Consider the following 23448-nt stretch of genomic DNA (forward strand, 5'->3'; position numbering starts at 1 on the left):
CTTTCCTCCACAAAATGAGAGATTTTTCCGCTAATATTGCTTTTAAACGTGCTAGAGGTAGGCTGATAGAAAGACATATACGCTTATTTTGTGATACCTGTGAATTACGACCCGGACTCCACCCAGCGGTGGAGAGACTCCAGCCTTGAGAATTCTCCCAAATGTTGCCTTTATTTGCCCGAGCGACTTCGTGTTTTCAAAAATCTTGCAAAGGCGGTGACGATCCCCGAGAGATTAATCCTTCGAAAATGGCCATTGGGGCAAGTTAGTTAGGCGACATTCTGTCCTTTTAAAACTGGAATACTTTGAAGGTGCAATCTCTAAGAACGTCGGAAAATGTAATCAGATGAGAGTTCAAAAAACACGCAGAAACTTTATTAAATGTGCTTGTTGCGAAAAAACGCCTTGAGAATGTTATTATGGCTGAATCCAATCAGGATGATCTCCAAATCCAGCCATGAAAAAAGTCTGTCCAAAGTTCGATGGTTGCAACGTTTTCTCATCTGTAGTGCGGTACACATAATTTTCCGAATCAAGGATATACTCCCGAAACTCATATGCTCCACAGCAGTTTCCTGAACTGGACACGCAGTACTCTGCATAAACGTAACCGTTGAGGAAGTAGTACCCGGTGGTGTTGTACACGTTTCCGAAGAACAATCGACGGTGATCTGAAACAAAAAGATGTTTAAACTCCTCACTGACTTGTTATTGTCACTCGCATGATTGGAAAATTCTGCAGAATTTCTGAGTGGCTTTAAATTTATAGAGCAGCGTTGTTCCGAATGGACTCCTGGAACGTTTCAGGATTTGGATCTATTAAAGTTTTCTTTCTGTACCTTACGCTAAAAATGATAGTATAAAACATTTTAATGGCAATTTGGAACAAAATGGTAGAATAGAACCTTTTTTTTCACATCTCCCTACCGTCACGCTACTTCCTGTTGCTGAGTGCGTGATTCGAACGAAACTATCGCAGGAGTGTAAGGTATAACGTGAAGAACTACTTCGTCCGTCTGACGCGATTTACCATTGTTTGATTTGTTCACTCAGAGGTTATGTCACACCACTAGGATATCGGAAGCAGTTGAATCAGCGAGGACGGATGGATGGACGGAACAGCAACGATCATGCTGTTGTGGCAACCGGTGTTTTGCAGCGAGGAAAGGAGAGGAAGACGTGAAATATCCTCCCAGGCGATAATCTCAACTCCCGTCACGTAGAGAACTGAACTGAAGTTGGTCCCCGAGGATAATCAGCGACGCTAATCATAGGAATGCGTAGCTCGTGGATGATGATGCGATCTATCTTTATCTTTTTTCGCATGTTCGCAGCAAATTTACAATGGAAAGCAACGAAGATATGCGTGCGAGGGTTTTTGAAGGTGCTGATTTACACGTGCATGCAGTGGATGATGCCTCAGAAAACTATTGAGTTGAATAATTTGGATATGGAAACCTTGGAAAATTGCAAGCGGACGTTTCCACATGGAATTATCACAATTGTTACGCGAGTCAAGGAATTTTCAGACTCACTGAACTTTTCAAAACAATTTATCTACTTCTTTCATGATATGGCTGTTAAATGCTTTACAGCTGCAAACTTTTCTCACAAAAGCATTTGCGAAAAAAAAAAACGCTCGTTAAAAACAACAAAGCAAGCAGCAAAAAGCGTGGAACAGAAATAACAACTAATACTGCCTGCCCAAAAAAGTTTTGTTCTATAAGGCGTGTTAAGTTACTGGGTTCTCCGACCGCTTACGGTGAGAAACACCGCTAACGAGATTTTGCTATTGGCCGGATAGACCATAAGTTGAGCTAAGGCCGGAGAAGATAGCTGACCGATTCACTGGTCTTCGTTTCTTTGAAACTGAATGGAATCTGATGATAGAAACAGCTCCAAAGACGTTCCTAGCTCTGCTCTTAAAATCAGTTGGTTAACCCTATTTGATGCTATACTGACACTTCCACCTCTTCTGTAGGAAACCTCTGCTTATTGCATAAATAACTTTTGAAGTTGCAATTCATCATAATAAAGCTTCTTTTCAAATTAAGAAGAAGAGACTAGCTCACTGGCTTGAAGAAATACAGGTACAGCTGTGCATTGCGGTTCCGGATTTTTCGTGAGCCATAATCTGAACAATTTGCAAACCAATTTTCGAGATAATAAAATATTTTAAAAAGTGAGACCACATAATTGTTGTGTTGAGAACGAAACTGCACATAAGAGACTTTTCGTAAAAATTTTGTTTTTGCGGAGAAGTGAGTGTGTAGGCTTGTCGTAGGTGGCTTGAGCAAAACAAGAGACTAAATGTCAGAAGCTTTACTTGCGATCCGGCGGGCTTCCATCTGGAAGGAATCCGGAGGAATCAGTTGAATAGAAGCGGATACCCTGGTATTTGTACATACGAATAATAATCGGAGCATTCGGGCCAGTGTTGCATATTATGCTGGTATCAGTGGGCTTGGCTTGAATGGTCTTGAAAGTCACTTCTTTTCCAATCTTCAAACTTGAATAACAAGAGGAACCTTCCTGTTCCCTATAAATTTGAAATGTTGCAGCGCTGGGTTGCTGGGTGTTAGTCCCCTCCTTGAAGATCTTGCACACACTCTAAATATAGTACAGAAAAAAAAAACCATCATTATATATACATGTATATTAGAGAGCAGAAAGCTTTACGATTCACGAACACTTTCGTATTGTACAAAAGTGCAGGCAGTATCTTGATAGCAGGCCATCAAGCATCTTTCCTGTGTTTCGAGGTTAATCTCGTAATGCACAAGGGCTGCGAACTCGTATTTCACTGGAACGAAAGTGCATGTGAGTAGGGATGTAATCTGTAATACAATCGTTTCGAATGCTCTGAAGTAATTTTCACATAAGAGATTTGTGTTTGTCTACCTGTGCAAAATGCAGAGCAAATTTGATCCAGTTCAGTCTTCTTCTATCGTACATACCTGGAATTAAGGAAACTGTCGAAAGAATAGATGGAGGTAGCTGACGAGAAACATCTTAACATTGGCATGAAACCTAAGCTAAAGAATTAAAGTTTTCTAGGCGTTAGCACCACGCACAGGGCAAAACAAACACTGCCGATTCGAAAGTTATGGTTTTGTAAATTCGTATGTGACTTTGCACAACAATAGAACTGGGTTTGAGTTGTCAGAGAAGGAGACGGGAAATCGAATCCACTGGATGAACATCATTCAGAGCCTTTGCGAGAACACCTGAACAATTTTGTTTTCTCTGAAATGGTTTGTGCCTGTCCCAGAAAGCGCTGAGAACTCTTTTCTTGTGAACTTTCGTTAATTCATGATAGCTGTAATTTAATCTGAAAAAGATTGCATCGACATAATAAAGATGCACTTTTTTATTTGAAAAATAAACTGAGATACCTCTTTGAAATGCCATATAATTCTTCATAAAGGTTATGAAGGTGAGGGAATGTTAGAAACATATGAAAGATTTTCCAGTGATTTTAGGTAGTCCCAGAGGGAAAACTTCAAGTGATTGTCCAGATCACGCAGCACACAGTGAAGTCTTCCTAGTTTTATTCAGCCTACAATGTTGAATGCAAACCATTCAGAATCAAGTTCTTACCAAGGCTCGCGGAGAGTTAAAAATGAAGATTCTTTAGACGTTACCGAGCTACCGAATAAGAGCTTCGGCTGTTTGAAGTAGATTAAAAAGGATGAGTTCCCTAGTTACAGTGCCATGGCAATTCTGCTCATGTTATTCCGCAACTGTCATCTCATAGATCACTCTTCACGTACACCATTTTTTAAATACCACGGAAATTTGGGAAGAGAGATGTTGTTGTGCATATGAATATGTGAAAGTAAGGAGAATGAACATTTTCAAAATTGCAAAACATTTGACTTCCTCCTCATGAAGTTGTATGTTAATACTACTTTATTCATGTTGTGGTTTCTTCATTTCTGGACATCAGTACCAGTTTGTTTTTCTGTCTCCGTAGAAATCCTCTTCTACCGTGAAAATTAAATTGCATTTTTTTTTCGCTAAAGCAAGAATTTGTTTGCAGTCATTCGTTTACAACAATTATTTAGTAATAAGTTTGTCCATGCCACTACATCTTTTTTCAATAAAAGTGATTTGATCAAGTGAACAACTCGCAAACACAACGACAATTTTTATTAAGTCGTCTTGTTAGGAGGATGCATTGAGAGTGTGGTCATGAAGGAGTCCAATCAGAATGAGTTCCCATTCCAAACGCGAAAAACGTCTGATCGATGTAGGAGGGTGACGACGTTGCCTCACTTGGAGGGCGATAAACATACCTTTCCGCATTAAGGATATACTGCCTAAACTCTCTTGTTCTACAGCATGTTCCTGAACTCCACACGCAGTACTCCGCGAACACGTAGGCTTTGTGTAAATACTGCCTAGTAGTGTTGTACACGTTTCCGAATAACTCTTGGCGGTCCCTGATGAATCCTTGAACTGCAATGTGAACATCTACTGTTAATGAAAACTAAGTTGGAGTGGGATTTTACAGAGTTATTTCGATGGTGTGCATGCAAAAATCTCGTTTTTGTAGAAACAGTCGGAATTTTCTCCGATTTTATCTTTCGAAAACCGAGAACTACTGTCATTCAACGTAGACGCTTAGACTACATCTGGTAAAGAAAGAGACAGTCCTAAGCAAGCACCGAATCGCGAGACTCAAGCGTTTATTGTGGGCTGTTGAGATTTGCCCAAGATTGAAACAACTAACGAAATAGAGCAAAGTAGTAAGTTTGACATTGAAAAAACAAAAGTCACTCTCAAGGATATAAACTCAAAATGTTGTTGAAACAAATGCCAACAGATTAATCTGTTCTTAACAACAGTTTAATATGTTCGCATACAAAACTTTCAAGCAGATTTTTCACAGCTAGAAAACTACACTTTTTTGTGTACCGTCAATGCAGGACTTTTGCCAGCGAAGACAACAGGAATTTTGAACTCACATATGATGCAGGGTACCGAAATGTAGAAACAGTCGGAATTTTCTCCGACTGTTTCTACATTTCGGTACCCTGTATCATATGTGAACGATCTTCTGATTACAAACATAAACAAACATTTAAACATTTTGCTTAATTTTAAGCAATCAGAGCAAATTCCATGAGTAGGTCTTCCCTCCACGGCAATGTATCTGCGGGATATGCCAGTGGCAGGGTTGCGGATGTGTGGAGGCAATTAACGAAGGTTGGGGAAACCTCGTTTGTTTTTAGGCCACACATTTCTCAAAACTAGACTAAAGTATTCCTTTAAGTATATTTGAAATCAGTATCTCGTTGGCTTATGCTAATGATATGTTTATAATTTAGACTTGCCAGCTTCCAAGAATTCCGTCTTGTTTCAAGTGAAATCTCTGGTCTTGTCGTATCCCACCAAACTTCTCGTCCTGTCAATATTCTACATCGTTTTAACTGCACTAAATGAAAACTTCAATGAATAAAATGGAATGACTAGTTTCACCGATAAATGATAACAAACATAACAGCTTCAAAGCTTTTAATCATCTTTGCCCAGTTGCGTTCTGTGTTCTGTCATATTCGTAGTCGATTCTGTCGATTGCGATATCTTCTCAAGGCCGGCAACGACGGGAAAAGGTGTATCCTGAAACGGTTTCAGGATACCGCCCAAGCGATTGACGGTTATTTGGACGCTCAATTTCCCTCGAAGTCATCGCACCCTCCCCTTGCCGACAACATGTTAGCCCTTAAGCGTCTTCAGAGCCAATAACGCTCGTTTCAAACCAAACCATCCCTTTGGAAAGCATACACCGCAAACTTTACTGAATAGCTGGAGCAGGGCGTAATAGAGGTGGTCGACGAGCACCAGTTCGACGACCACAGAGTCTATTACATCCCGCACCAGGCAGTCAAAAAGGTGCATTGGACTTTCTGATCCTGTGCCTACGAAACATTCCCTTCCTATGAAAATCCTCGGAAAGTATTTTAATTTTACCCATATTTGTGAATCACACGTCTAAATACCGCTGTCTCTTCTCATTTTGCCTTCTCAAGTCAAAACATATCCTACTCATACAGAATTCCTTCTCCCCCCCAAATCACAAAGGAGCTTCTCACCCATCACCTATAGTCGGACCATAGCCCAATGAACGACTACATCTATACGTCTTCCGTCCAGTCCACCACATGGCGACCACGGCAGGATTCGAACCTGCAATCTTCCGCTTCTACTGCAAAGAAACGTTTTACCGATACTACGCCCTCCCGACGTCATCCAAAATATATAGAATCTTCTCATGTCCAACATAGAACATTCAAACGGAAGGAGTCATAACAATAACGACTCTAGGATCAACAAAGATGACGAAATTCAAACTGCAACAGGCAATCCCCTTTCGATGGAATAACGTCCAAATAACTCTAACCAGCAACATCTCTCCGAATCTACCGATACTCTCAAGCTATTTCATAACGGATAAACAAGTTATCACGAGGATCGAATCTTCCTCCCAAGGACAGGTACTTCCACATACACCAGGTCAAGTCCAATGCAAAAATGAAGCTGACGCAATAACGTTTGGACATTGTATGTTTGCAATGCAAATCTGTACATGCACGCCGAAAGTATACTCCGTCTCCTGCTCATGTCCGAATGGAACAATATCAACGTTCCTAAACAACAAGCACAACAAACTGCCAATAATCACTCAACAAACAGCAATAATAAAAGAAGACCTGATGGTCAAAGCAAAGACAACAATTTGCTCAGCGCTGTCAGTGCAAATAACGACCCACGGATTACTCATGGCAGCGAAAAAGAACAACAACTCATTCCATATACAAATGGAAGAATTAACGGGCTGTTACTCATACACACAAGGTGCAACGACGAAAGTTACTTGTACGTCCTCGATAAGTGTTGAAACAGCGCAAATGGAGTGCGGAAACACAACACAACTAGTGAGATGCCAACCAGAAGAACAAATATCCACAGTTCACTTCCACTTTACAGACACCAACATCAACATCAACTGCACAGTTCAATGCTCTGGAGGACGATCATCTACAACTCTCCGAGGACGACTTGCGTTCGTGAATGAGGCAATATATTTAACTGAAGTTGTTTCTATAAATGCAAGTGTTTCATCTGAAAAAGACCTCACATTTTCATCTATTACTAATTTTCTCTCCAAAATACTCCGTTCCTTCCCGCGTTTAGCAGATTTCTTCTTGAATATTAAAAGAGTGTTCTCAATATTTTGCATTGTTGTACTTCTATCCTGCTTCACTAAGATATATAGAAAAATTAAACAAAAAATCCGCTATCGTGATGTTGTAAAAACGAAGACGAAATAATCGAATCACTTTGTTCTGTAATCGAATCGCTTTATACAGTGCAAGTTTTTTTTCTGGGGGGAGTGTATTGGACTTTCCGATCCTGTACCCACAAAACATTCCTTTCCTATGAAAATCCTCGGAAAGTAATTTAATTTCGCCCATATTTGTGAATCACACGTCTAAATGTCGCTGTCACTTCGCATGTTGCCTTCTCAGGTCAAAACATATCCTACTCGTACAGAATTCCTTCTCTCTCCCTCTCGTATAAATATGTGTCATCACAAAGGAAATGAGCTTCTCGCCCATCACCTATAGTCGGACCATAACCCAATAAACGACTACATCTATACGTCTTTCGTCCAGTCCACTACATGGCGACTACGGCCAATTCGGACTCCCATTAACGTCAACTACGGTGAACGGTTGACCTCCACGATCGATTCATCATATGCCTATTCTGTACAACCACGGCAAGCATCAACTGCAAGCACGACAGAGCTCCTACGTCTGACACTGCAAGAAGTTAAAGCATCCTCCAATAATACTCCGCCAGCAAATCGGTATCGCAAAAAGACAACTGCGAAAAGCACTTGAAGAGTCACAGACTGAGCACGCCGAAGAAGTTCAAATCCAACAACTCAAGGATGACGATATACTAGCCGCATATGAAGAACATACGTCGGCGCACGACTCTCTGCATCGCCTGTATTCGCGTCTCGACCGTGTACGGAAACAGTGGCAGGGTCTACTACGAACCAATCTAGAAGAAGAAGATATTCTGCAACAGTACATCACAAAATATGGCGACTTCCTTCTTCTACTCAACGATGCCGTCTCTACATTGGAAAGACTCGATCACGAGCGACCGCTTATCCAAAAAGGAACTAAGAAAAAGGGACTTGAATTTCGAGCCGTACACAGAATCAGATGTCGACTCTCAGCCTTCATCAGAACCGTCCACAATTCATCATGCATCCCGTCCAACTACAATTCCGACTGTCAACATGACGCCGTATATTCCTGACTCTCAAACTACAGCAACGGCAAATATCTCCTTCGTCGACGCCTCAATACTCAGCAAGTTGGACCTCCCGCTATTTGAAGGAAATCTCCTCGAATTTCCCGAATACTGAGCCCACTTCTCCACTCTCATCGACGACAAACCACAACTCGACGGAGCCACGAAATTCTCACTTCTCAAGTCCACTTTGAGAGGACGAACACTGCAGACCATCAAAGGACTCTCCATAGCTGCTACCAACTACCCAATTGCAGTCGAAATCCTGAAGAATCACTTCGATGACCGCGTGACAACACGTCACATCCTCTACACTCGTCTAGCTTCTCTACCACCTTACGACAAAGACGGACGTAACCTCTTTGCACTTTACTCGCAAATGTACGCTCTCGTACGACAATTCACTACATACAAAGATGACTCAAAAGAATACGCGCTCGGAGCCATCCTGCTGAATAAGCTTCCACGTCGCATCCGCAGCCGCATTTACGACGGAGGCAAAAACCAAGAGAATCTTGTACCGACGGAACTTCTGAGGATACTAACCAAAATTGTCAGAAAGGAGACAACACTCGAAGAAATGGAGGACCATCGCGACTACACCAATGAACTTCATATGAACGCATCGTACCAGCGTCACTACAAGACGAATACGATACCCAATACAGAGGAGCCCAAATTCTCGGCAGTAAGAGGAAAACCTAAAGGAGTAAAAAAAGACCAGTCAATTCTGCGGAAGCGGTGCACACACCTCCTTCACGTGTTCAACGTATTCTTCTCCAAGAGAACGCTTGAAGGTAATCAAAACAAAGCGCCTATGCTACAACTGCCTATCCTCCCGACACCCAACGAGGGAATGTCAATCGAAACGGACCTGCAATCACTGTAGCAAACGCCATCATTCCTCTATATGTTTCAAGCAAGACATCGCAAGAGCCAGCGATTCAAGCACCAATTCTCGTCAACCTATACATCCTTCGCAAACCAGCCCCAGACGAATTCTACATCAAAGACCAAGTCGCTCTTTTCTAGCAATCAGAAATGAACACGATGAGCAAATTCATACGAACAACACGGAAAGGACGCAAGAGATCCAGGGCCTCAGAAGAAGACCGTTGCAGGAAGAAGAAAATTCACAATTGTCTCATTCCTACGCAGCAGAGGTGTTCAATTCAGACATGAAGAGCAACGAAACCCTCCTGCTGTGTGTGCAGGTAACGCTATTCAACTCTGCTCAACCGCATGAACGTATCAACACCTTCGCCTTTCTCGACAGTGGCTGCTCCTCAACTTTCATCACGAACTACATTGCCAGAACACTTCACCTTCAAATCGAAAATGAACAGGAAATTTCACTTCAAACCTTCGCCGCAGCTGGAGCGCAAACGCATTCATCTAGTAATGTGAAAGGAGGACTTATCTTGGAGAACTACGAGACGGAGATATTGAACGCCAAAACTCTGGAATTCCTCAACGAGAAGATAGAAATGAAGCTCATGAATCCATATGGACGAGACGACCATCACACATGGACGACCGAAGAACCACCTGGTATAGTTATTGGAAATGACTACTTCTGGGAGCTCGTACTCTCCAACAACTTCTACATGAAGACACTACCGAATGGATACAATCTCATCCACACGCGACTGGGCAACATCATGAGCGGAAAACCTCTCCAGAATCACCAGTCTTTCATGGCCTTGAGCGACATCAGAACTCTCGAAAATCCGCTACAACACCAGAAACTAGAGGAACTAGTGGAAAAATTCTGGTCACTCGAATCAGCTGGAATATCCGACGATGTCTCCCGCAGCGATGATGACAAGTGCCTTCAAGAATTCAACGATACCATTTACTTCGATTTCGATGAGGGACGTTACATGGTTCGTCTACCATTCAAGGAAGACATCTCTGAATTATCGAACAATTTCGATCTGGCCATCTCTCGCCTCAGGAGCACCGTGGCAACGTTAAGCAAACAACCAGGGCTTCTAGAAAGACATCACAATATCATAGTGGAGCAACTGGAAAGAGGAATCATCGAAGAAGTTGACGACAACGACAATACGAGACCGTGTCACTATCTTCCACATCATGGAGTAATATCGGAAACAAGCAAAAACAAGAAACTCAGGTGCGTGTACGATGGATCCGCCAAAACGAAAGGGAGAAGGAGCCTTAACGAAGTTCTCTACAGAGGACCAGTACTCCTCCCAGAAATGGCCGGTATTCTCCTTCGAATTCGCTTTATGGAAATTCTACTCATTGGCGATATTGAAGAGGCGTACCTCATGGTAGGCCTGGATGAAGACAGCAGAAATTTCACCAGATTTCTGTGGCTTCGCGACCCTTCGCTAGGAATGCAAGAAGGCAATATCGTCACCTATGTCTTCAAAAGGGTAACCCTCGGTCTCATTACTTCACCGTTTCTTCTTGCAGGAACGATTCATTACCACCTATGCAACTACAATACCCCTCTAGCTCAGAAGATCCTGCGCAACATCTATGTGGATAACCTCTTCCTCGAAGCCACCAATATTGACGACGAAGAAATATTCAGGCAAGCTGGTATGAATGTTCGAGAGTTACCCAGCAATGACTCATCTTTCAACAAGTTTCTGGAAAAAGCCGAACGTACACCAGTTGACAAAACGATGAAGATATTAGGACTTCAATGGGATACTGAAGCAGACAGCCTCATCCACGGAACTGAACACCACATGGACGAAAAGGAAGGTGCTCAAACATGTTGCAAGCATATACGATCCTCTTGGATGGGTATCCCCATCAACTCTCATTGCAAAAGCATTCGTCCAGAAACTGTGGAAAACTCAACTCCCATGGGATGCAGTACTACCATAAGAACTCTCTAAAGAATGGATATCAATTCTATCGGACTGGACTATTTCCAAAATTGGCCTACCAAGGAAAATTGCTTCCGACCGCACACGCACATACAACATACACATCTTCACGGACGCTTCCAAAACAGCATACTGCGCTGTCGCTTACTTGGTGAATCATCAAGATAATTATGGCCCAGAAGTATCCTTCTTGATGGCTAAATCACAACTATCACCACTTCGTGCAACACCTATCATACCTCGCCTCGAGCTCTTAGCTATCACCATTGGCGCAAAACTGGCAAGTTTTCTGCAATCTCAACTTGATATCCCCATTCAACAGTCCTACACATGGTCAGACAGTAAAGTCGCGCTGATGTAGACGAAGTGTGAGAAATCCCTCCCTGTCTTCATCAGAAGCTGCGTGAATAGCATCAAAACAAATGCGCCGTCAGCAATACTACGCTACATACCTTGAGACCAAAATCCAGCAGACATTGGAAGTCGAGGTATGACATTGGAAAACTTTCTCAAGTCTGACCTATGGTTCAATGGCCCTTTATTTCTTCTGGACTCTAAAGAAAAATGGTCTGAAGACATTAGTCATCTCACAAGCGATGTTGAAGAACACGAACCCGAAAAAGGGTTCCTTTCATCAAAAGCCGCATCGACGCACGTACCGGTATTTCAAGAAGAACGATTTAGCTTTTGGACAAAGCTTGTCAATACCATAGCTATGGTTCTCTTATTTACTGTGAAGAAATCATCACTGGCAAAGAAACACTTCTCTAACGAGAGAAGCCGTCTGTTTGCCACTGCAGAAATCATCATATGTCGACAAGCACAACTGATTCACCCACCATCTGACGTCATCAAAAAACAACTGAACTTGTACCTTTGCGAAAAAAAACTCAATTATGAGGAAGAGCAAAGGACGAATCGATAAAGCGAACCTCCCGTATAGTGCTATCGAGCCAGTGTGCCTGCCGAGAGAAAGCTACATTACGTCGCTCTACATTCTCCAGTCATCCAATCATGATTCATTGAATGAATCATCACTGCGAAATAGAGCAAACTCTCACCGAGCTCCGATCGACAGTTTGGATTCCTAAAACGCGACTCACGGTGGAAAAGACACTCAACAACGGGTGCTACGTATGTCGGAATTCGAAAGCAAAACCTTTTGCTCTGCCGGATTTCCCCAGTCCAGTCATCCAAAGGAGAGAATAACTAAACCAAACTACCCATTTGAAAGATGCGGAATGGACTGCATGGGACCATTCAACTACAAGGTGGATAACCTCACCGTATCCAGGTATGGATCCTCCTCACCACATGCCTGAATACCAGAGCTATCTTCGCAAAAATCGTTACGAGTATGACAGCGAAAACTCTTCTCCACGTCATTCGTCAATTCATTGCAGTACACAGATTTCCAAAATGGATAGTTTGCGATAGCGCAGAGGTTTTCAAGACTTTGAACGAAGTTTAGTCAAATTTCTTCAAGTCAATTGTGTCAGACGAAAATGTAATAGACTACTGCGCTAATCGACCTTCCTTCAACTTCACAGCAAGCCACAGTCCCTGGCAAGGAGGAATATATGAAAGACCGGTAGGAATCTTCAAAGCAGCTTACAAAAACGCTGTCGGAAATGATATCGAGACTCTGAAAACTCTAACCGCAGAGTGCACAGCCATCTGCAACTCCCGTCCACTCAATTATGTCGCGGAAGAGAAGTCCTGTTATCCACTCAGACCAATAGACTTTCTACGCCCAACAGCAATAATTGCAACTCCTAGGATCGACTACAACGAACAACTTGAACCATGCACCGACATGCAAGCAAACCTAATGGAACTGTGGGAATATACAAGTGAGATGTTAGATTGTTTCTGGAAGCGATGGAAATCCGAATACCTACTCGCGTTGAGGGAACAATATAAAAAATCTCATAAGCACCCACGCCTTGAAGAAAAGTCACAACCAAAACTGGATGACTATGTCATCATACATGACGACTCACTCAAAAGAGGACAATGGAAACTCGGACAAGTCACTGGATCGACAAATGATTTCAAAAGAACAGTTCAACTTCGCCTCGCCAATAGAGAGACAATCACAAGGCCTATCACGGATACACCTTTTGCGTACCAAGCTGCAAATGTTTGTGGTGCAATTTCTGCTGTCACTGCAAAGAAACGTGCTTGTTTTACCGATACTACGCCCTCCCGAAAGGAAACATCCGCAACCACCAAATTACAGTCGTCTTCGATGCGTCTTCTCACTATAGAGGCGCACCGAGCCTAAACGACCGTCTCCACTCCGGTCCCGCAATCCTACAGATATGGTAGGAATTCTACGCAGCCGCTTATCACCATACCTCCTTATTGCCGATGTAGAGAAGGCTTTCCTTCAGATTCGTTTGCAACGTAATCAACGGGATGCCACTCGTTTCCTTTGGCTTCGCAACCCTAACCCTGCCACCAACTCCGGATAATCTTCGGATCTTCCTGTTTACACGTGTTCCATTTGAATAACCGCATAACCATTCCTTTTAGCAGCATCCATTCTGTATTGTCTTGATCTTGAACCATCGAAGCCGCTCCACAAGGAAATAGAGCACAACATCTACGTCGACAATATCCTTTTTAGTGCCTCGTCTGAGTGACAAGCCATTAAGAAGTATCACTCCTCCAAATCCCTATTCAATACCATGCACATGAACCTTCGACAGTTCTTCTGTAACTCCAGTATCGTTAACCAGTCCATTGAGCCATCTGACCGAGTCAGGAATCCATTATCGGTGAAACTCCTCAATATCTCTTGGAACTGACGCATCGACACCCTTCTCATACCCCTTAAAACCGCATCCTTGAATGTGTACTCTAAGCGTACAGCGCTCAGTGCATGTTCATCCACCTTTGATCCATTTGGTCTCCTCACACCATCTTTAGTGCCCTTCAAAGTATTCATTCAGGACATCTGGAAGAAGGAACACCAGTTGGACACTTCATTTGACCAAGAAAACCACCAACGATGGGACGAATTGGTCCAGCAACTCAAACATCCGCTGCCACCAATTCCACGTTTCGTCGCTTTCACAAACCGCAATACCACGTATGAGCTCGCAGTCTTTGAAGATAACTATGCCACGATTAGAGTTACTCGCATCCCTGATAAGTGTGGGTCTAGCACGCTTCCTCCATCTACAACTACATCTTAGAATCCGCACTATCCACTTCTTCTAGGACTCGAAGATAGCTTATCTGGATCCGCTCATCTCGTCCACTTAAACGGTTCATTCAGAATCGAGTGAATGAGATACGCACCATCTTAACCAATTTCCACAAGGCAGACGTTCAGACTAAGTTCACTATGTGCAGTCGGAATTTAGCCCAGTTGACTTTGCAACTCGTGGACTATCGTTTGCTAACGCTGTTAACCACATCTGGTGGCATTTATTATCTTTCCTTTGTTCACGATAGTCGGATTGGCCTAAGGCCGACACGGACTTTGCTCTACCTCAGGATCTTTGTCCTGAGGCGGAACCCGTGCTTCAGGCCGTTAGTATCCTTTCGACTCAACCATATGAATCACCACTTCGTTTCCGTGCAAAGTAGTGAGCTCTTTTGTTTAACCGCGTATGTGCTTAAGTTCATCAAAGCACTCTTCTTAAAAACCCGCATCCGTAATTAAAAGGATAAAGTGTTTGGCTTTAACCAAACCGTTTGGATGCGCCCCAACGTTCACTTCAATTCAGAAGCGTTTGAGGTCTACGTACGTGTAACTGGTCCATACAAAGACTTGTGGTGGATAGAAGATGTGTCATGTCAGTGTTTGTATCCTCCCAGACAAGTCTAGTACCGATTCATCGACCTCGGAGGGATGAAAGGCTCGGTGAGGACTAGAGCGGATTCGAACCTCCGATCGATCGTGCAGGAAGCGGAACCTCTAACCGTTACACTGTTGTGTCTGACTCTTGAGTTGTGAAGATGGCTTAATGGACAGCTTACTTGCTCGAACTATTCCAGAGCACCACTTTGTCCATCTTCTCGTCATGTTCCACCAAAAAATCAGATATCAGATTCTGTTCAGGTGTTCATGCCACAATCGCCGCTCTCCCCACTTCATGCTTTATTCCAACTATCAAGACCACCATCATCCGAATCCTTCGGCTCTGTACAGTATGTAGAAGAGCCCAAGGACACCCTTACCGCCCTTATCCTGAGATGCTTAGCCTCCCTCCAGAACAAGTCTCAACCGTACTAGACCGTTCGAGAAGGTTGGACTAGACTTCCTAGGATCATTTACTATACAAATCAGCTCCATTCTCAAGTCAAGATTTGGATGTGTCTCTTCACCTGCACCTGTATCACCGTATTCGAGTTTTTACTCTCCTTTTGCTACTTCATTGCTCGCAGAGGTACTCTGGACCTCATTATCAGCGAAAATGCAACCACCTTTCGGTCAGCCAACGACTCCCTCCAAAACACCATCTATAATCGCAAGCCGTTGAGAAGATATCCGCTCAACTCACTAACCGCAATATTAAATGGAGGTTCAGTTTTTTCAAGAAAGCCATCAAACATACCCTATAACCAATTTTGCAACTTCAGACGTTAGTTGCAGAAAATGAAGCAGTGCTCAATTCAAGACCACTTTTATCCATTAGTGATACATCATCTTCACCACATGTCCTTCGAGCTATAGATTACGTTTCACCTCAATTGGAACTCGAGCTACCATCTCCAAATCGCAATTTTCTCTCTATCCCTTCAAATCGCCTTTTAGAATGGTAGAAATAGACACTCGCTGTATTGAACAACTTTTGGGACATCTGGCACAAGGACTATCCGTCACGTCACCAACACCGCATCCACCAAGGAAGGTGAAGTCCACTCATTCCTTCGGTAGGAGACGTTGTTCGCATTGTCGATAAGAATGTTCCACGTGGATAATAGCGTTCTCTATCATAACCACTATCCACCGCAGCAAAACCAACATACCTAGATCAGCCACTGTCCGCATTGCAAATGGTCATGAGTTGCAGAGATAGGTCAGTCAACTATATATTTTGGAGAGGAAGACCCACAACCGAAGAAGAGTCAAGAACTACGAATCCAAACACCACGAGCAGCCAAAGGGTACGATTTGCACTTGATACGAAGAGAGCGTGAGTACTTACTTGCTTTCAGTATTTTGTACTTTTTGCTTTCTCGTTTGATGCTTTTTACCTTTTTTAGTTTGATGTCTCGTTTGCTTTCGGTGTCCTTTCCATTTCATATTTCACTTGGTTCCACTTTGCACACCACTTTTATTATTTCAGGCTATTTATTCTGTTTTACCACTTAATTCCACGTTTTACCGCTTACTTCCACATTAACCATTTATTTCCACGTTTACCACTTAATTTCCACTTTATTTCGCCATTTTCCGCTTTATCGTACTCTACCGCGTCCTTCCGCACCTTACCGCATCGCAATGCATCGATCCCCATCCTATTCCGCACGCCCATACCCTTTTGCTGACTGTACAACCACTTCTTGCTTGCCCTTAAGTTTTTGCGCCCAAACCACTTTCTCCATCTAGGACCATTACTACCGTAGTCGGCGTATCCATGTCCGCATAGGTTACGAAATCCATCTCACTTTTTTTCGCGTCGTCTCTGCAGCCGCACCTCTGTCTCTTTTTGCCTTTTTTTGCTCCCCTTTTCTATCCTTTCTTGTCGTACTCGTGTTCACCATCTTCTCTAACTCGTAACCACTTATCTTAGTACCTTTACTTTTTTTGTAGATATTTTGTTTAATCCCTTAGGTTTTCACACTCTTATCTTTTTGTTGCGCCTTTTGCACGTTACGTTTTCACCTCTTATTATAGCCTTTAGTTGTTTTTACTTATTTCTTTTTCACCTTATAATGTGAGCTTATCATGATTTTCTTTAGTAGAATACTTATTACTCCCTTTTTGTAGTTTTGACATCGATCCTTTTGGATATTTAATTTATTTCGTAATAACTCTATACTTATTTCGTAACATTTTACTCAGCCCGACCCTTAGCCCTCCTGCTTGTTTATCTTTTTCTCTTATTTTCCTTCTATTTAGAAGTTATCATTTTGATTCAATTTGCATATGTTCATATATTTTCCCCTTGTAATTGCTTTTTGTTTGTTAGTGCTACGCAGTTCTTGAGTCGTGACCTGTCACTCAAATCGCCACCATACACCATAGTATGACTCATTCATACCACTTTAGCATTGATTGCAGATTTCTCTCAGGTCTAACCAGCATAGTATCTTGCTCATTCAGTGCTTATTCACTAACTGTTTATGGATAGACTTTAGCTGACTTCTTGCACATCCGCGCAAAGACGAGAACACGTAAGTTCCTTTTCTGGTTCTAATTTTTCTTTTTCTTCTGTGCTGTCTCGAATCCCCTCTAAGTTCTCTAAGTTATCTCAGGAAGCATGGATCAGTCAGAAGAGTCAGTGGAGCAGCCTTACGCCTTGCGCACACCCTATCCCTCGCCATCCACTTTGACCACACCTTTAGTCTCTCCCAGTTGGCCGCACGTGACTTTTGTATGCTGGAAGCCTTTATTCGCGACGACTACTATATCAACCAACGCGATATGATAGTCGAAAAAGCCACCATTCTAACAGCTCCTTTGTTCATTTTTACAAGGTCTCCCTATAGTTACCATAGTCCTGAGCTACCGAGAAATCCACGAAACCACTACCAGGCTAGGAAAACTTACCTCGGACATCGCAGAGAAACCAGAGATATGGCAATCCATCACAGAGATGATCGACGCGATGGAGCAAATAACCACAACGCAGGTCAACGTCCACTCTCACCGCCATATCATCGACCAGAATATCACCGCAGCCATCAACACTACTTCAAATAGAATTGCATCATTCGTGGACCATCTCCACCAATTCTACATATCTTTTCCACGAACAGAACATCTTCTTCAGGCAGCCACTGCGGCATGCGCCGAAACCAGTACCGTCTTGCAGCATCTTTTTACTCGCCTGCGTCATCATCGTGCTGTGTCTTCTCCTAGCTCTGCCTATTCGGAGAGACGAGATGAACAACAAGACCGCTACCACCGCACAATCGGACAAGGCCGCTGCCTCAGATGTTTATATCTCCTGCACCAGGCAAATGTCGCAGAGACTATGCGGAATCTGCTCATCCAATTGACACCATCCCGCCGTCTGCCCTAAGAACGTCAGAGTAGTCGACGATGTCACTGGAGATCCTCGACTATTACCGCAGAGGAACTGTGAGTCCAAGTACTCTAGACGCCGCGGACACTCCACATCATCCAACTATTAAACATCTATACCATTCTACCACATACCACACCATCTCAATCACATACCACCTTACCAGCACATGCTTAAGCCACGTTATCGCTTCACCATCTCACCATGAACGATACATCATTATACCACACACATATACCACCTTGTCATACAGCATATCACTTTACCATCTGTAGTCGACTAGTACATGGCACCCTTCACATTACCATCCTATCGCGGCATTATATAACTATCTTTATCACCACAATAATCCACTACCGCAGTTGTACGACTCACTTTTGTTGAGGAATGGAGCAATTACTCACTTTGGCCCACTTTGGCCCCTCTAGGTAAATTCATAAATTCTTTATGTTTCAGACACTAGTTGAGCCGCACCATCCATGTCGAGACAATATCATGTCGAGCCGCTGCTGTCATGTTATACCACTGGAACCCATGTCGAGCCGCTGCCTGTCGCCCTCCCTTCCTACTCAACATCGTTTCACATGGTCATCCACTTATGTAGAGCAAGCAATGTCATGTCATCAATCTTCCTCTACGTCGCCATCAGGCAAGACCTTTGCCTACGGACATACATCTGCCGTCCTGTACGGTAGTTTTAGGTATGGGCGGCAACTAGAATAACCCGTAGGTTGTGTACATCTGACCCGTAAATGACAGGTTCTTAGCTACCGCTTGGCCCTTCGGGGTCCCACTTGTGGCCAATACCATCAGAAATCCGTCTTCACTCTAGCTGTTCTTTTCGGCCAGACTTTCTCAGCCAGCGGGCACCCTTTCTCACGCGGCGCGCGAGAAACATTGTCATCGGCAATGTACTACGGTAGCGTTCCCACACCGGCCGCAGCATATAAGGGCTGGCTCCGAGCACTCGGGGTCCAGTTTCCTTTTTCATCTGTTCTGTGATGTCGTTCTTTATGCTCGCGTATTTCGATCGATAATCACGTGATACTGCCACTATTCGCATTCCACCGCTCTCTACCACTTATTCCTGGCTGGATGCCCGAACCGCATTCACCTACCACTTACCGCCGAGAACCACCACCACTGAGACATTGGCAGGTTCATCATTGATTTGCCGTTTATGTCGTGTATTTATGTTTTGCCATTTATTGTCGATATAAGGATAAAACTGCATGTATTACCACGTCTACCGCAAGATATCCACAAGCGAATAAGGTTGGGGATGGGACTCTGAGAGCGAGCCCGCAAGGTTCGGAGGGGCTAGGCTGCCATGCAGGGCACGACAATCACTTCTCGTCCAAACTTCACACTGTAATGACTTCCTGTTGCCGATAAATTTGAAATGTTGCAGCGTTTGGTTTGCTGAGCGCTGCTTCCTTGTCCAAAGACCGCCTAACTTTTCTGAAATAACATCATTATTTATAATGATTTTATTTTAGAAAATATATACACGCGCTCTTGTATATACATGTATTATTTACATATAAAGCTTCGAAATTCAGGAACTTCGGATTTCAAAGGTGCAGTCATTGTTTTTGTAGCAGGCCATCATACATTTCTCCTGTTTTAAATGTTTTGTTGTAGTATATAATTCCCGTGAATTTGTCTTTTACTAGAACGAAGGTGGAAGTGAACAGAGATGTAATCTATATCCTGTCGACTATTTAAAACACTTTTTTGGTATCGAAATGTTTGTTTACCTGTGTAAAATACAGTGCAGGTTCGTTTCAATTCAGTCTTTCTTCACTGTTCAGCTGGAAGTAAATATTTAAAAAATAGGTGGAAATAAATGGTGCGAAACATTCAAAATATTGGGCTGGATTCAAACTTAAATCACATTAAATCTTAAAACTTTACTCCACTCCTTCCAGCCTTATCGATTAATACAGGGCAAAACATAATGATAGTTGAAGGATTGCGGATGATGAGCATGAACCTTATCCAGCGCTTATACGTAAAACATTTCAACAATTCTGATATGTCACAGAAAGTGTTGTTCATGTTTAGTTTGTGAATTTTCGTTAATTTCTGAGAATTGTTACTTTAATCCAAAGTACATTTGCATCGACATCCCTTGTGTTATTTCATGTGAAAAACAGGTTGGAGCATTTTTTGAGATATCCTTTAGTCATTTATCGATATACTAGTTAAGGAAATGTTAAAAAGAAGTAAGTGCCGTAGTAAGTAGGCGCTTTTTCTAAGCAGCCCCATAGAAAAAGTTCAACACCAGCCACAAAACGACGGCAGTAAACCCTCCTTAGTTTTTCTTAGACTACACAATCTTGAACATGGAAAGAACAGAAAGGAAAGAAAAAGATGGTTCAACAAACGATACCTATTTTGAGCTAACACCTTGTTCGTCTGTTTTTCGCAGTGGTATTTGACAGTGGTTTAAAGGTTAGAAAATCATTCGGAATCAAGATCTTCCGGAGGCCCATGAAAATGGTAAAAAAAATGGAACAGTCTTCTCAAATATTACCGACCTACCGAATTCCTCGGCTGTTTAAAGTAGACTAAAATGTGGATGATTTCCTTAGTGACAGTGCCATGGCAATTCTGCTCATTTTTTTTTTCTGAAATTGCCATCTCATAAATCACATTTCACGTACATTATTCTTTCAGTACAGTAGAATCGCCAATTGTTCGTCAAAATTCAAAGACGCAATTCGCGTCTTTTCCATCTTTTTTTCTCATAACTGGCCTCAACTGACATAACTGACCGCATAACTTACTTGGTTTCTGTTTTAAAACACGGACAGTAATAGGTTGTATATAGGTTCATGCGTGTATCGTAATTCACACACTGTTGCCAACAATTTGATATCTCTCACAATTATAATGAAGATGTTGAAACATTGACTGAAACAACGTGTCTCAACTCTAGGAACGACATTTACACACATTTACAAACACAACATTTCGCGATCTCAACAAACTTTTAGCCGAAGAAACAATTGGAAGAGAGAGAGAAAAGTTGAAAGATATTTCAAGGAGTTAAAATCGGGAAACATAAACATCGAAGATGAAGAAAGAAGAGGTCACCGTCAAATTTCGATCACCAGGCACTACTTGCCGAAGACTTCACTAGAGAACAGTCATTGCCCTACGAATTGTCTCGATTTTTCTAAAGTATCTCTCAGTTGCGTACAGTTTCGAATATTTAAAAATGAGAACATTTCATATGTTTTTGCAAAATGCTCATTTTTGCAATTTTTGCAATCAGCCATTGCCCTGGTAGCAGGCCATCACGCATTTTTGCTGAGTTTCAGGCTTGATCTTATTGTATATAACTGCCGTGAACTTGTCTTTAACTGGAGCGAAAGTGTAAGTGAGCAGATTTGTAATCTATAATCAAATCTTGAGGACCTATAAACGATGATTAAATCTTGAGGATTAGTAGCACTTTTCTGGTGCTGAAAATGCATGTTTGTTTACCTGTGGGAAATGAAGTGCGAGTTTGATAAAATTTATGCTTTTTCCGTTGTTCATGGCTGAAACTGAACGTTTAAAGAACAATTGGAAATAAAAGATAGACTAAATGTTCATATAAATAAATGAGCAAACTTCTCAAAAGTCTTTCAGTACGGAGCGAACATCTATGTTTTTTAGGTAAAGGGTAAATGATTTGGAGTATCCATCAGTGACGAGTTAAAAGTTGATTCACATAAAGTTCCTAGCTTCTTGCTGTATACTGGGGCGGTTTACATGGCCCTAGAGAAAACTCTAACGGTAATCAAACAAGCCTACACTATTCAATTCCTCTGGCAAATGATCAGTAAGCACAACGCTGTTATAAACCATCCTTAGTTTTATTTCAGTCTCAAGAAATAGGTCAGAAGGGGATGGTCTATGGAAGTGTACCGTGTTTTCGACTTCGTGACACCATAGCGTGTTCATGTTTCGCGACGGTTTTGATAACAATCTTAGACAGCGGGAGAACCATGCAGAATCAGTTTCTTCAGGGTACTCGTTAAAAAGCAAAGGAATGAGAATCCTTCCCCAGATATCACTGAGCTCGCGAAGACTTACGCTGGTGCTCCAAAGGAGTGATATCTTTCTAAATGACAGTTCCATGGCGATTCTGTTCAGCTCTTTCCGCCGTAGCCGTCTCATTAATAACGGTTCGCGTGAGCTATTTTGGCGCAATGAATTTTGCCATGGAAATTTAGGAAGAAGAATGAGCCTATAAAATGGAACGTAAGGAGACAAAGCTTGTCAGGAAAAATAACAATTAAACTGCTCCCATTCTTTTGACGTCCCTCATTTCATTATACAGTTACAATTAATGTGTCTGAAAAAATGAAAGAAATAGAAATGTGTTGTTATGTACGTATTTGTTCATCATTTATAACATTAAACTATAACTATATTACATATCAATGGAGAAGGCTAATAAAAGCATAACGCTTGCATTATTCATATTGTGGATTATTCATTTCACCGCATCAATGTCGACGGCATTTTGCTTTCCTGTAACTATAAAACTGCATATATTTCGTGAAAATTAGCTAAAACACGAATTCTTTTACAGCCGTTCGCTTACAACTTTCACTTGGTTCCTGTGCATGCTGCTTAAATCCACTTTTCTTCTAAATCTAATATGAAGAAGTATCGTATAGTGAATTATAATATAATGACGGGCTTAGTGTGTGTATGGTGCGTGTGTGTGCGTGACAGAGAGACGAAATCCCAGAAAGCAGAGAAACGGATCCAACGACATCAGAAAGAACTTTCAGTGCAGCTAGACCAAAAAGCTACAAAATGGGTGTGAGATAGGCGTCCTGTGGCGTGTTTAGTGATACGGGCCCCGTTGCGTAAGATCTATGCTCCAGAAGGGATGATGCTGTCAAATATAAGCAACAATTAATGTAAAACTTTCTCAATTTGGTGGTGAACTGAGAGTGTTCACTGTTTCATTCTAATGAGCATATATGCAATGAATATCTTGACTATTATTTTTCTTCTAAGCGAGA

At 42.3% G+C, this 23448-nt stretch overlaps 8 protein-coding genes across 10 annotated transcripts; 6 read left to right on the top strand and 2 right to left on the bottom strand.

Annotated features, from left to right (window-relative positions):
• Positions 1 to 417: 417 nt before the first annotated feature.
• On the bottom strand, positions 418 to 2955 carry RB195_013698 (uncharacterized protein; the record flags this gene model as incomplete). The annotated part of the gene is made up of 5 exons (XM_064203645.1): positions 418 to 671; positions 2073 to 2134; positions 2327 to 2610; positions 2691 to 2837; positions 2902 to 2955. The coding sequence occupies 5 exons, from the start codon at positions 2953 to 2955 to the stop codon at positions 418 to 420; spliced, it is 801 nt and encodes a 266-aa protein (XP_064059526.1).
• Positions 2956 to 6592: 3637 nt separating this feature from the next.
• Positions 6593 to 11213, top strand: RB195_013699 (uncharacterized protein; the record flags this gene model as incomplete). 2 transcript variants are annotated; one of them, XM_064203647.1, is made up of 4 exons in its annotated part: positions 6593 to 6754; positions 7849 to 8232; positions 8522 to 9134; positions 9370 to 11213. In XM_064203647.1, 4 exons carry the CDS (start codon positions 6593 to 6595, stop codon positions 11211 to 11213), a joined length of 3003 nt encoding a protein of 1000 aa, XP_064059527.1. The 2 variants fall into 2 exon arrangements, with proteins under 2 accessions (XP_064059527.1, XP_064059529.1); XM_064203646.1 differs by lacking the exons at positions 6593 to 6754; positions 7849 to 8232; positions 9370 to 11213 and having other exon boundaries at positions 8717 to 9226.
• RB195_013700 (uncharacterized protein) lies at positions 8120 to 8452 on the top strand (the record flags this gene model as incomplete). Its single annotated transcript, XM_064203648.1, has 1 exon — positions 8120 to 8452. The coding sequence occupies one exon, from the start codon at positions 8120 to 8122 to the stop codon at positions 8450 to 8452; it is 333 nt and encodes a 110-aa protein (XP_064059528.1).
• On the top strand, positions 9516 to 11213 carry RB195_013701 (uncharacterized protein; the record flags this gene model as incomplete). Its single annotated transcript, XM_013453910.2, has 1 exon — positions 9516 to 11213. The coding sequence occupies one exon, from the start codon at positions 9516 to 9518 to the stop codon at positions 11211 to 11213; it is 1698 nt and encodes a 565-aa protein (XP_013309364.2).
• Positions 11214 to 11694: 481 nt separating this feature from the next.
• Positions 11695 to 12129, top strand: RB195_013702 (uncharacterized protein; the record flags this gene model as incomplete). The annotated part of the gene is made up of 1 exon (XM_013453911.2): positions 11695 to 12129. One exon carries the CDS (start codon positions 11695 to 11697, stop codon positions 12127 to 12129), a length of 435 nt encoding a protein of 144 aa, XP_013309365.2.
• A 211-nt stretch (positions 12130 to 12340) lies between these two features.
• On the top strand, positions 12341 to 13491 carry RB195_013703 (uncharacterized protein; the record flags this gene model as incomplete). The annotated part of the gene is made up of 2 exons (XM_013453912.2): positions 12341 to 12475; positions 12691 to 13491. The coding sequence occupies 2 exons, from the start codon at positions 12341 to 12343 to the stop codon at positions 13489 to 13491; spliced, it is 936 nt and encodes a 311-aa protein (XP_013309366.2).
• Positions 13492 to 13869: 378 nt separating this feature from the next.
• Positions 13870 to 14157, bottom strand: RB195_013704 (uncharacterized protein; the record flags this gene model as incomplete). The annotated part of the gene is made up of 1 exon (XM_064203649.1): positions 13870 to 14157. One exon carries the CDS (start codon positions 14155 to 14157, stop codon positions 13870 to 13872), a length of 288 nt encoding a protein of 95 aa, XP_064059530.1.
• A 1128-nt stretch (positions 14158 to 15285) lies between these two features.
• Positions 15286 to 22525, top strand: RB195_013705 (uncharacterized protein; the record flags this gene model as incomplete). Of its 2 annotated transcripts, XM_064203650.1 has the most annotated exons (6): positions 15286 to 15368; positions 15976 to 16094; positions 16235 to 16357; positions 17877 to 18019; positions 18872 to 19116; positions 22438 to 22525. In XM_064203650.1, the coding sequence occupies 6 exons, from the start codon at positions 15286 to 15288 to the stop codon at positions 22523 to 22525; spliced, it is 801 nt and encodes a 266-aa protein (XP_064059531.1). The 2 variants fall into 2 exon arrangements, with proteins under 2 accessions (XP_064059531.1, XP_064059532.1); XM_064203651.1 differs by lacking the exons at positions 18872 to 19116; positions 22438 to 22525 and having other exon boundaries at positions 16235 to 16328; positions 17643 to 18090.
• Between the last annotated feature and the right edge of the window lie 923 nt (positions 22526 to 23448).

This window comes from Necator americanus, chromosome V (assembly GCF_031761385.1).
Source record: "Necator americanus strain Aroian chromosome V, whole genome shotgun sequence".
Classification (NCBI taxonomy): Eukaryota; Metazoa; Nematoda; class Chromadorea; order Rhabditida; family Ancylostomatidae; genus Necator; species Necator americanus.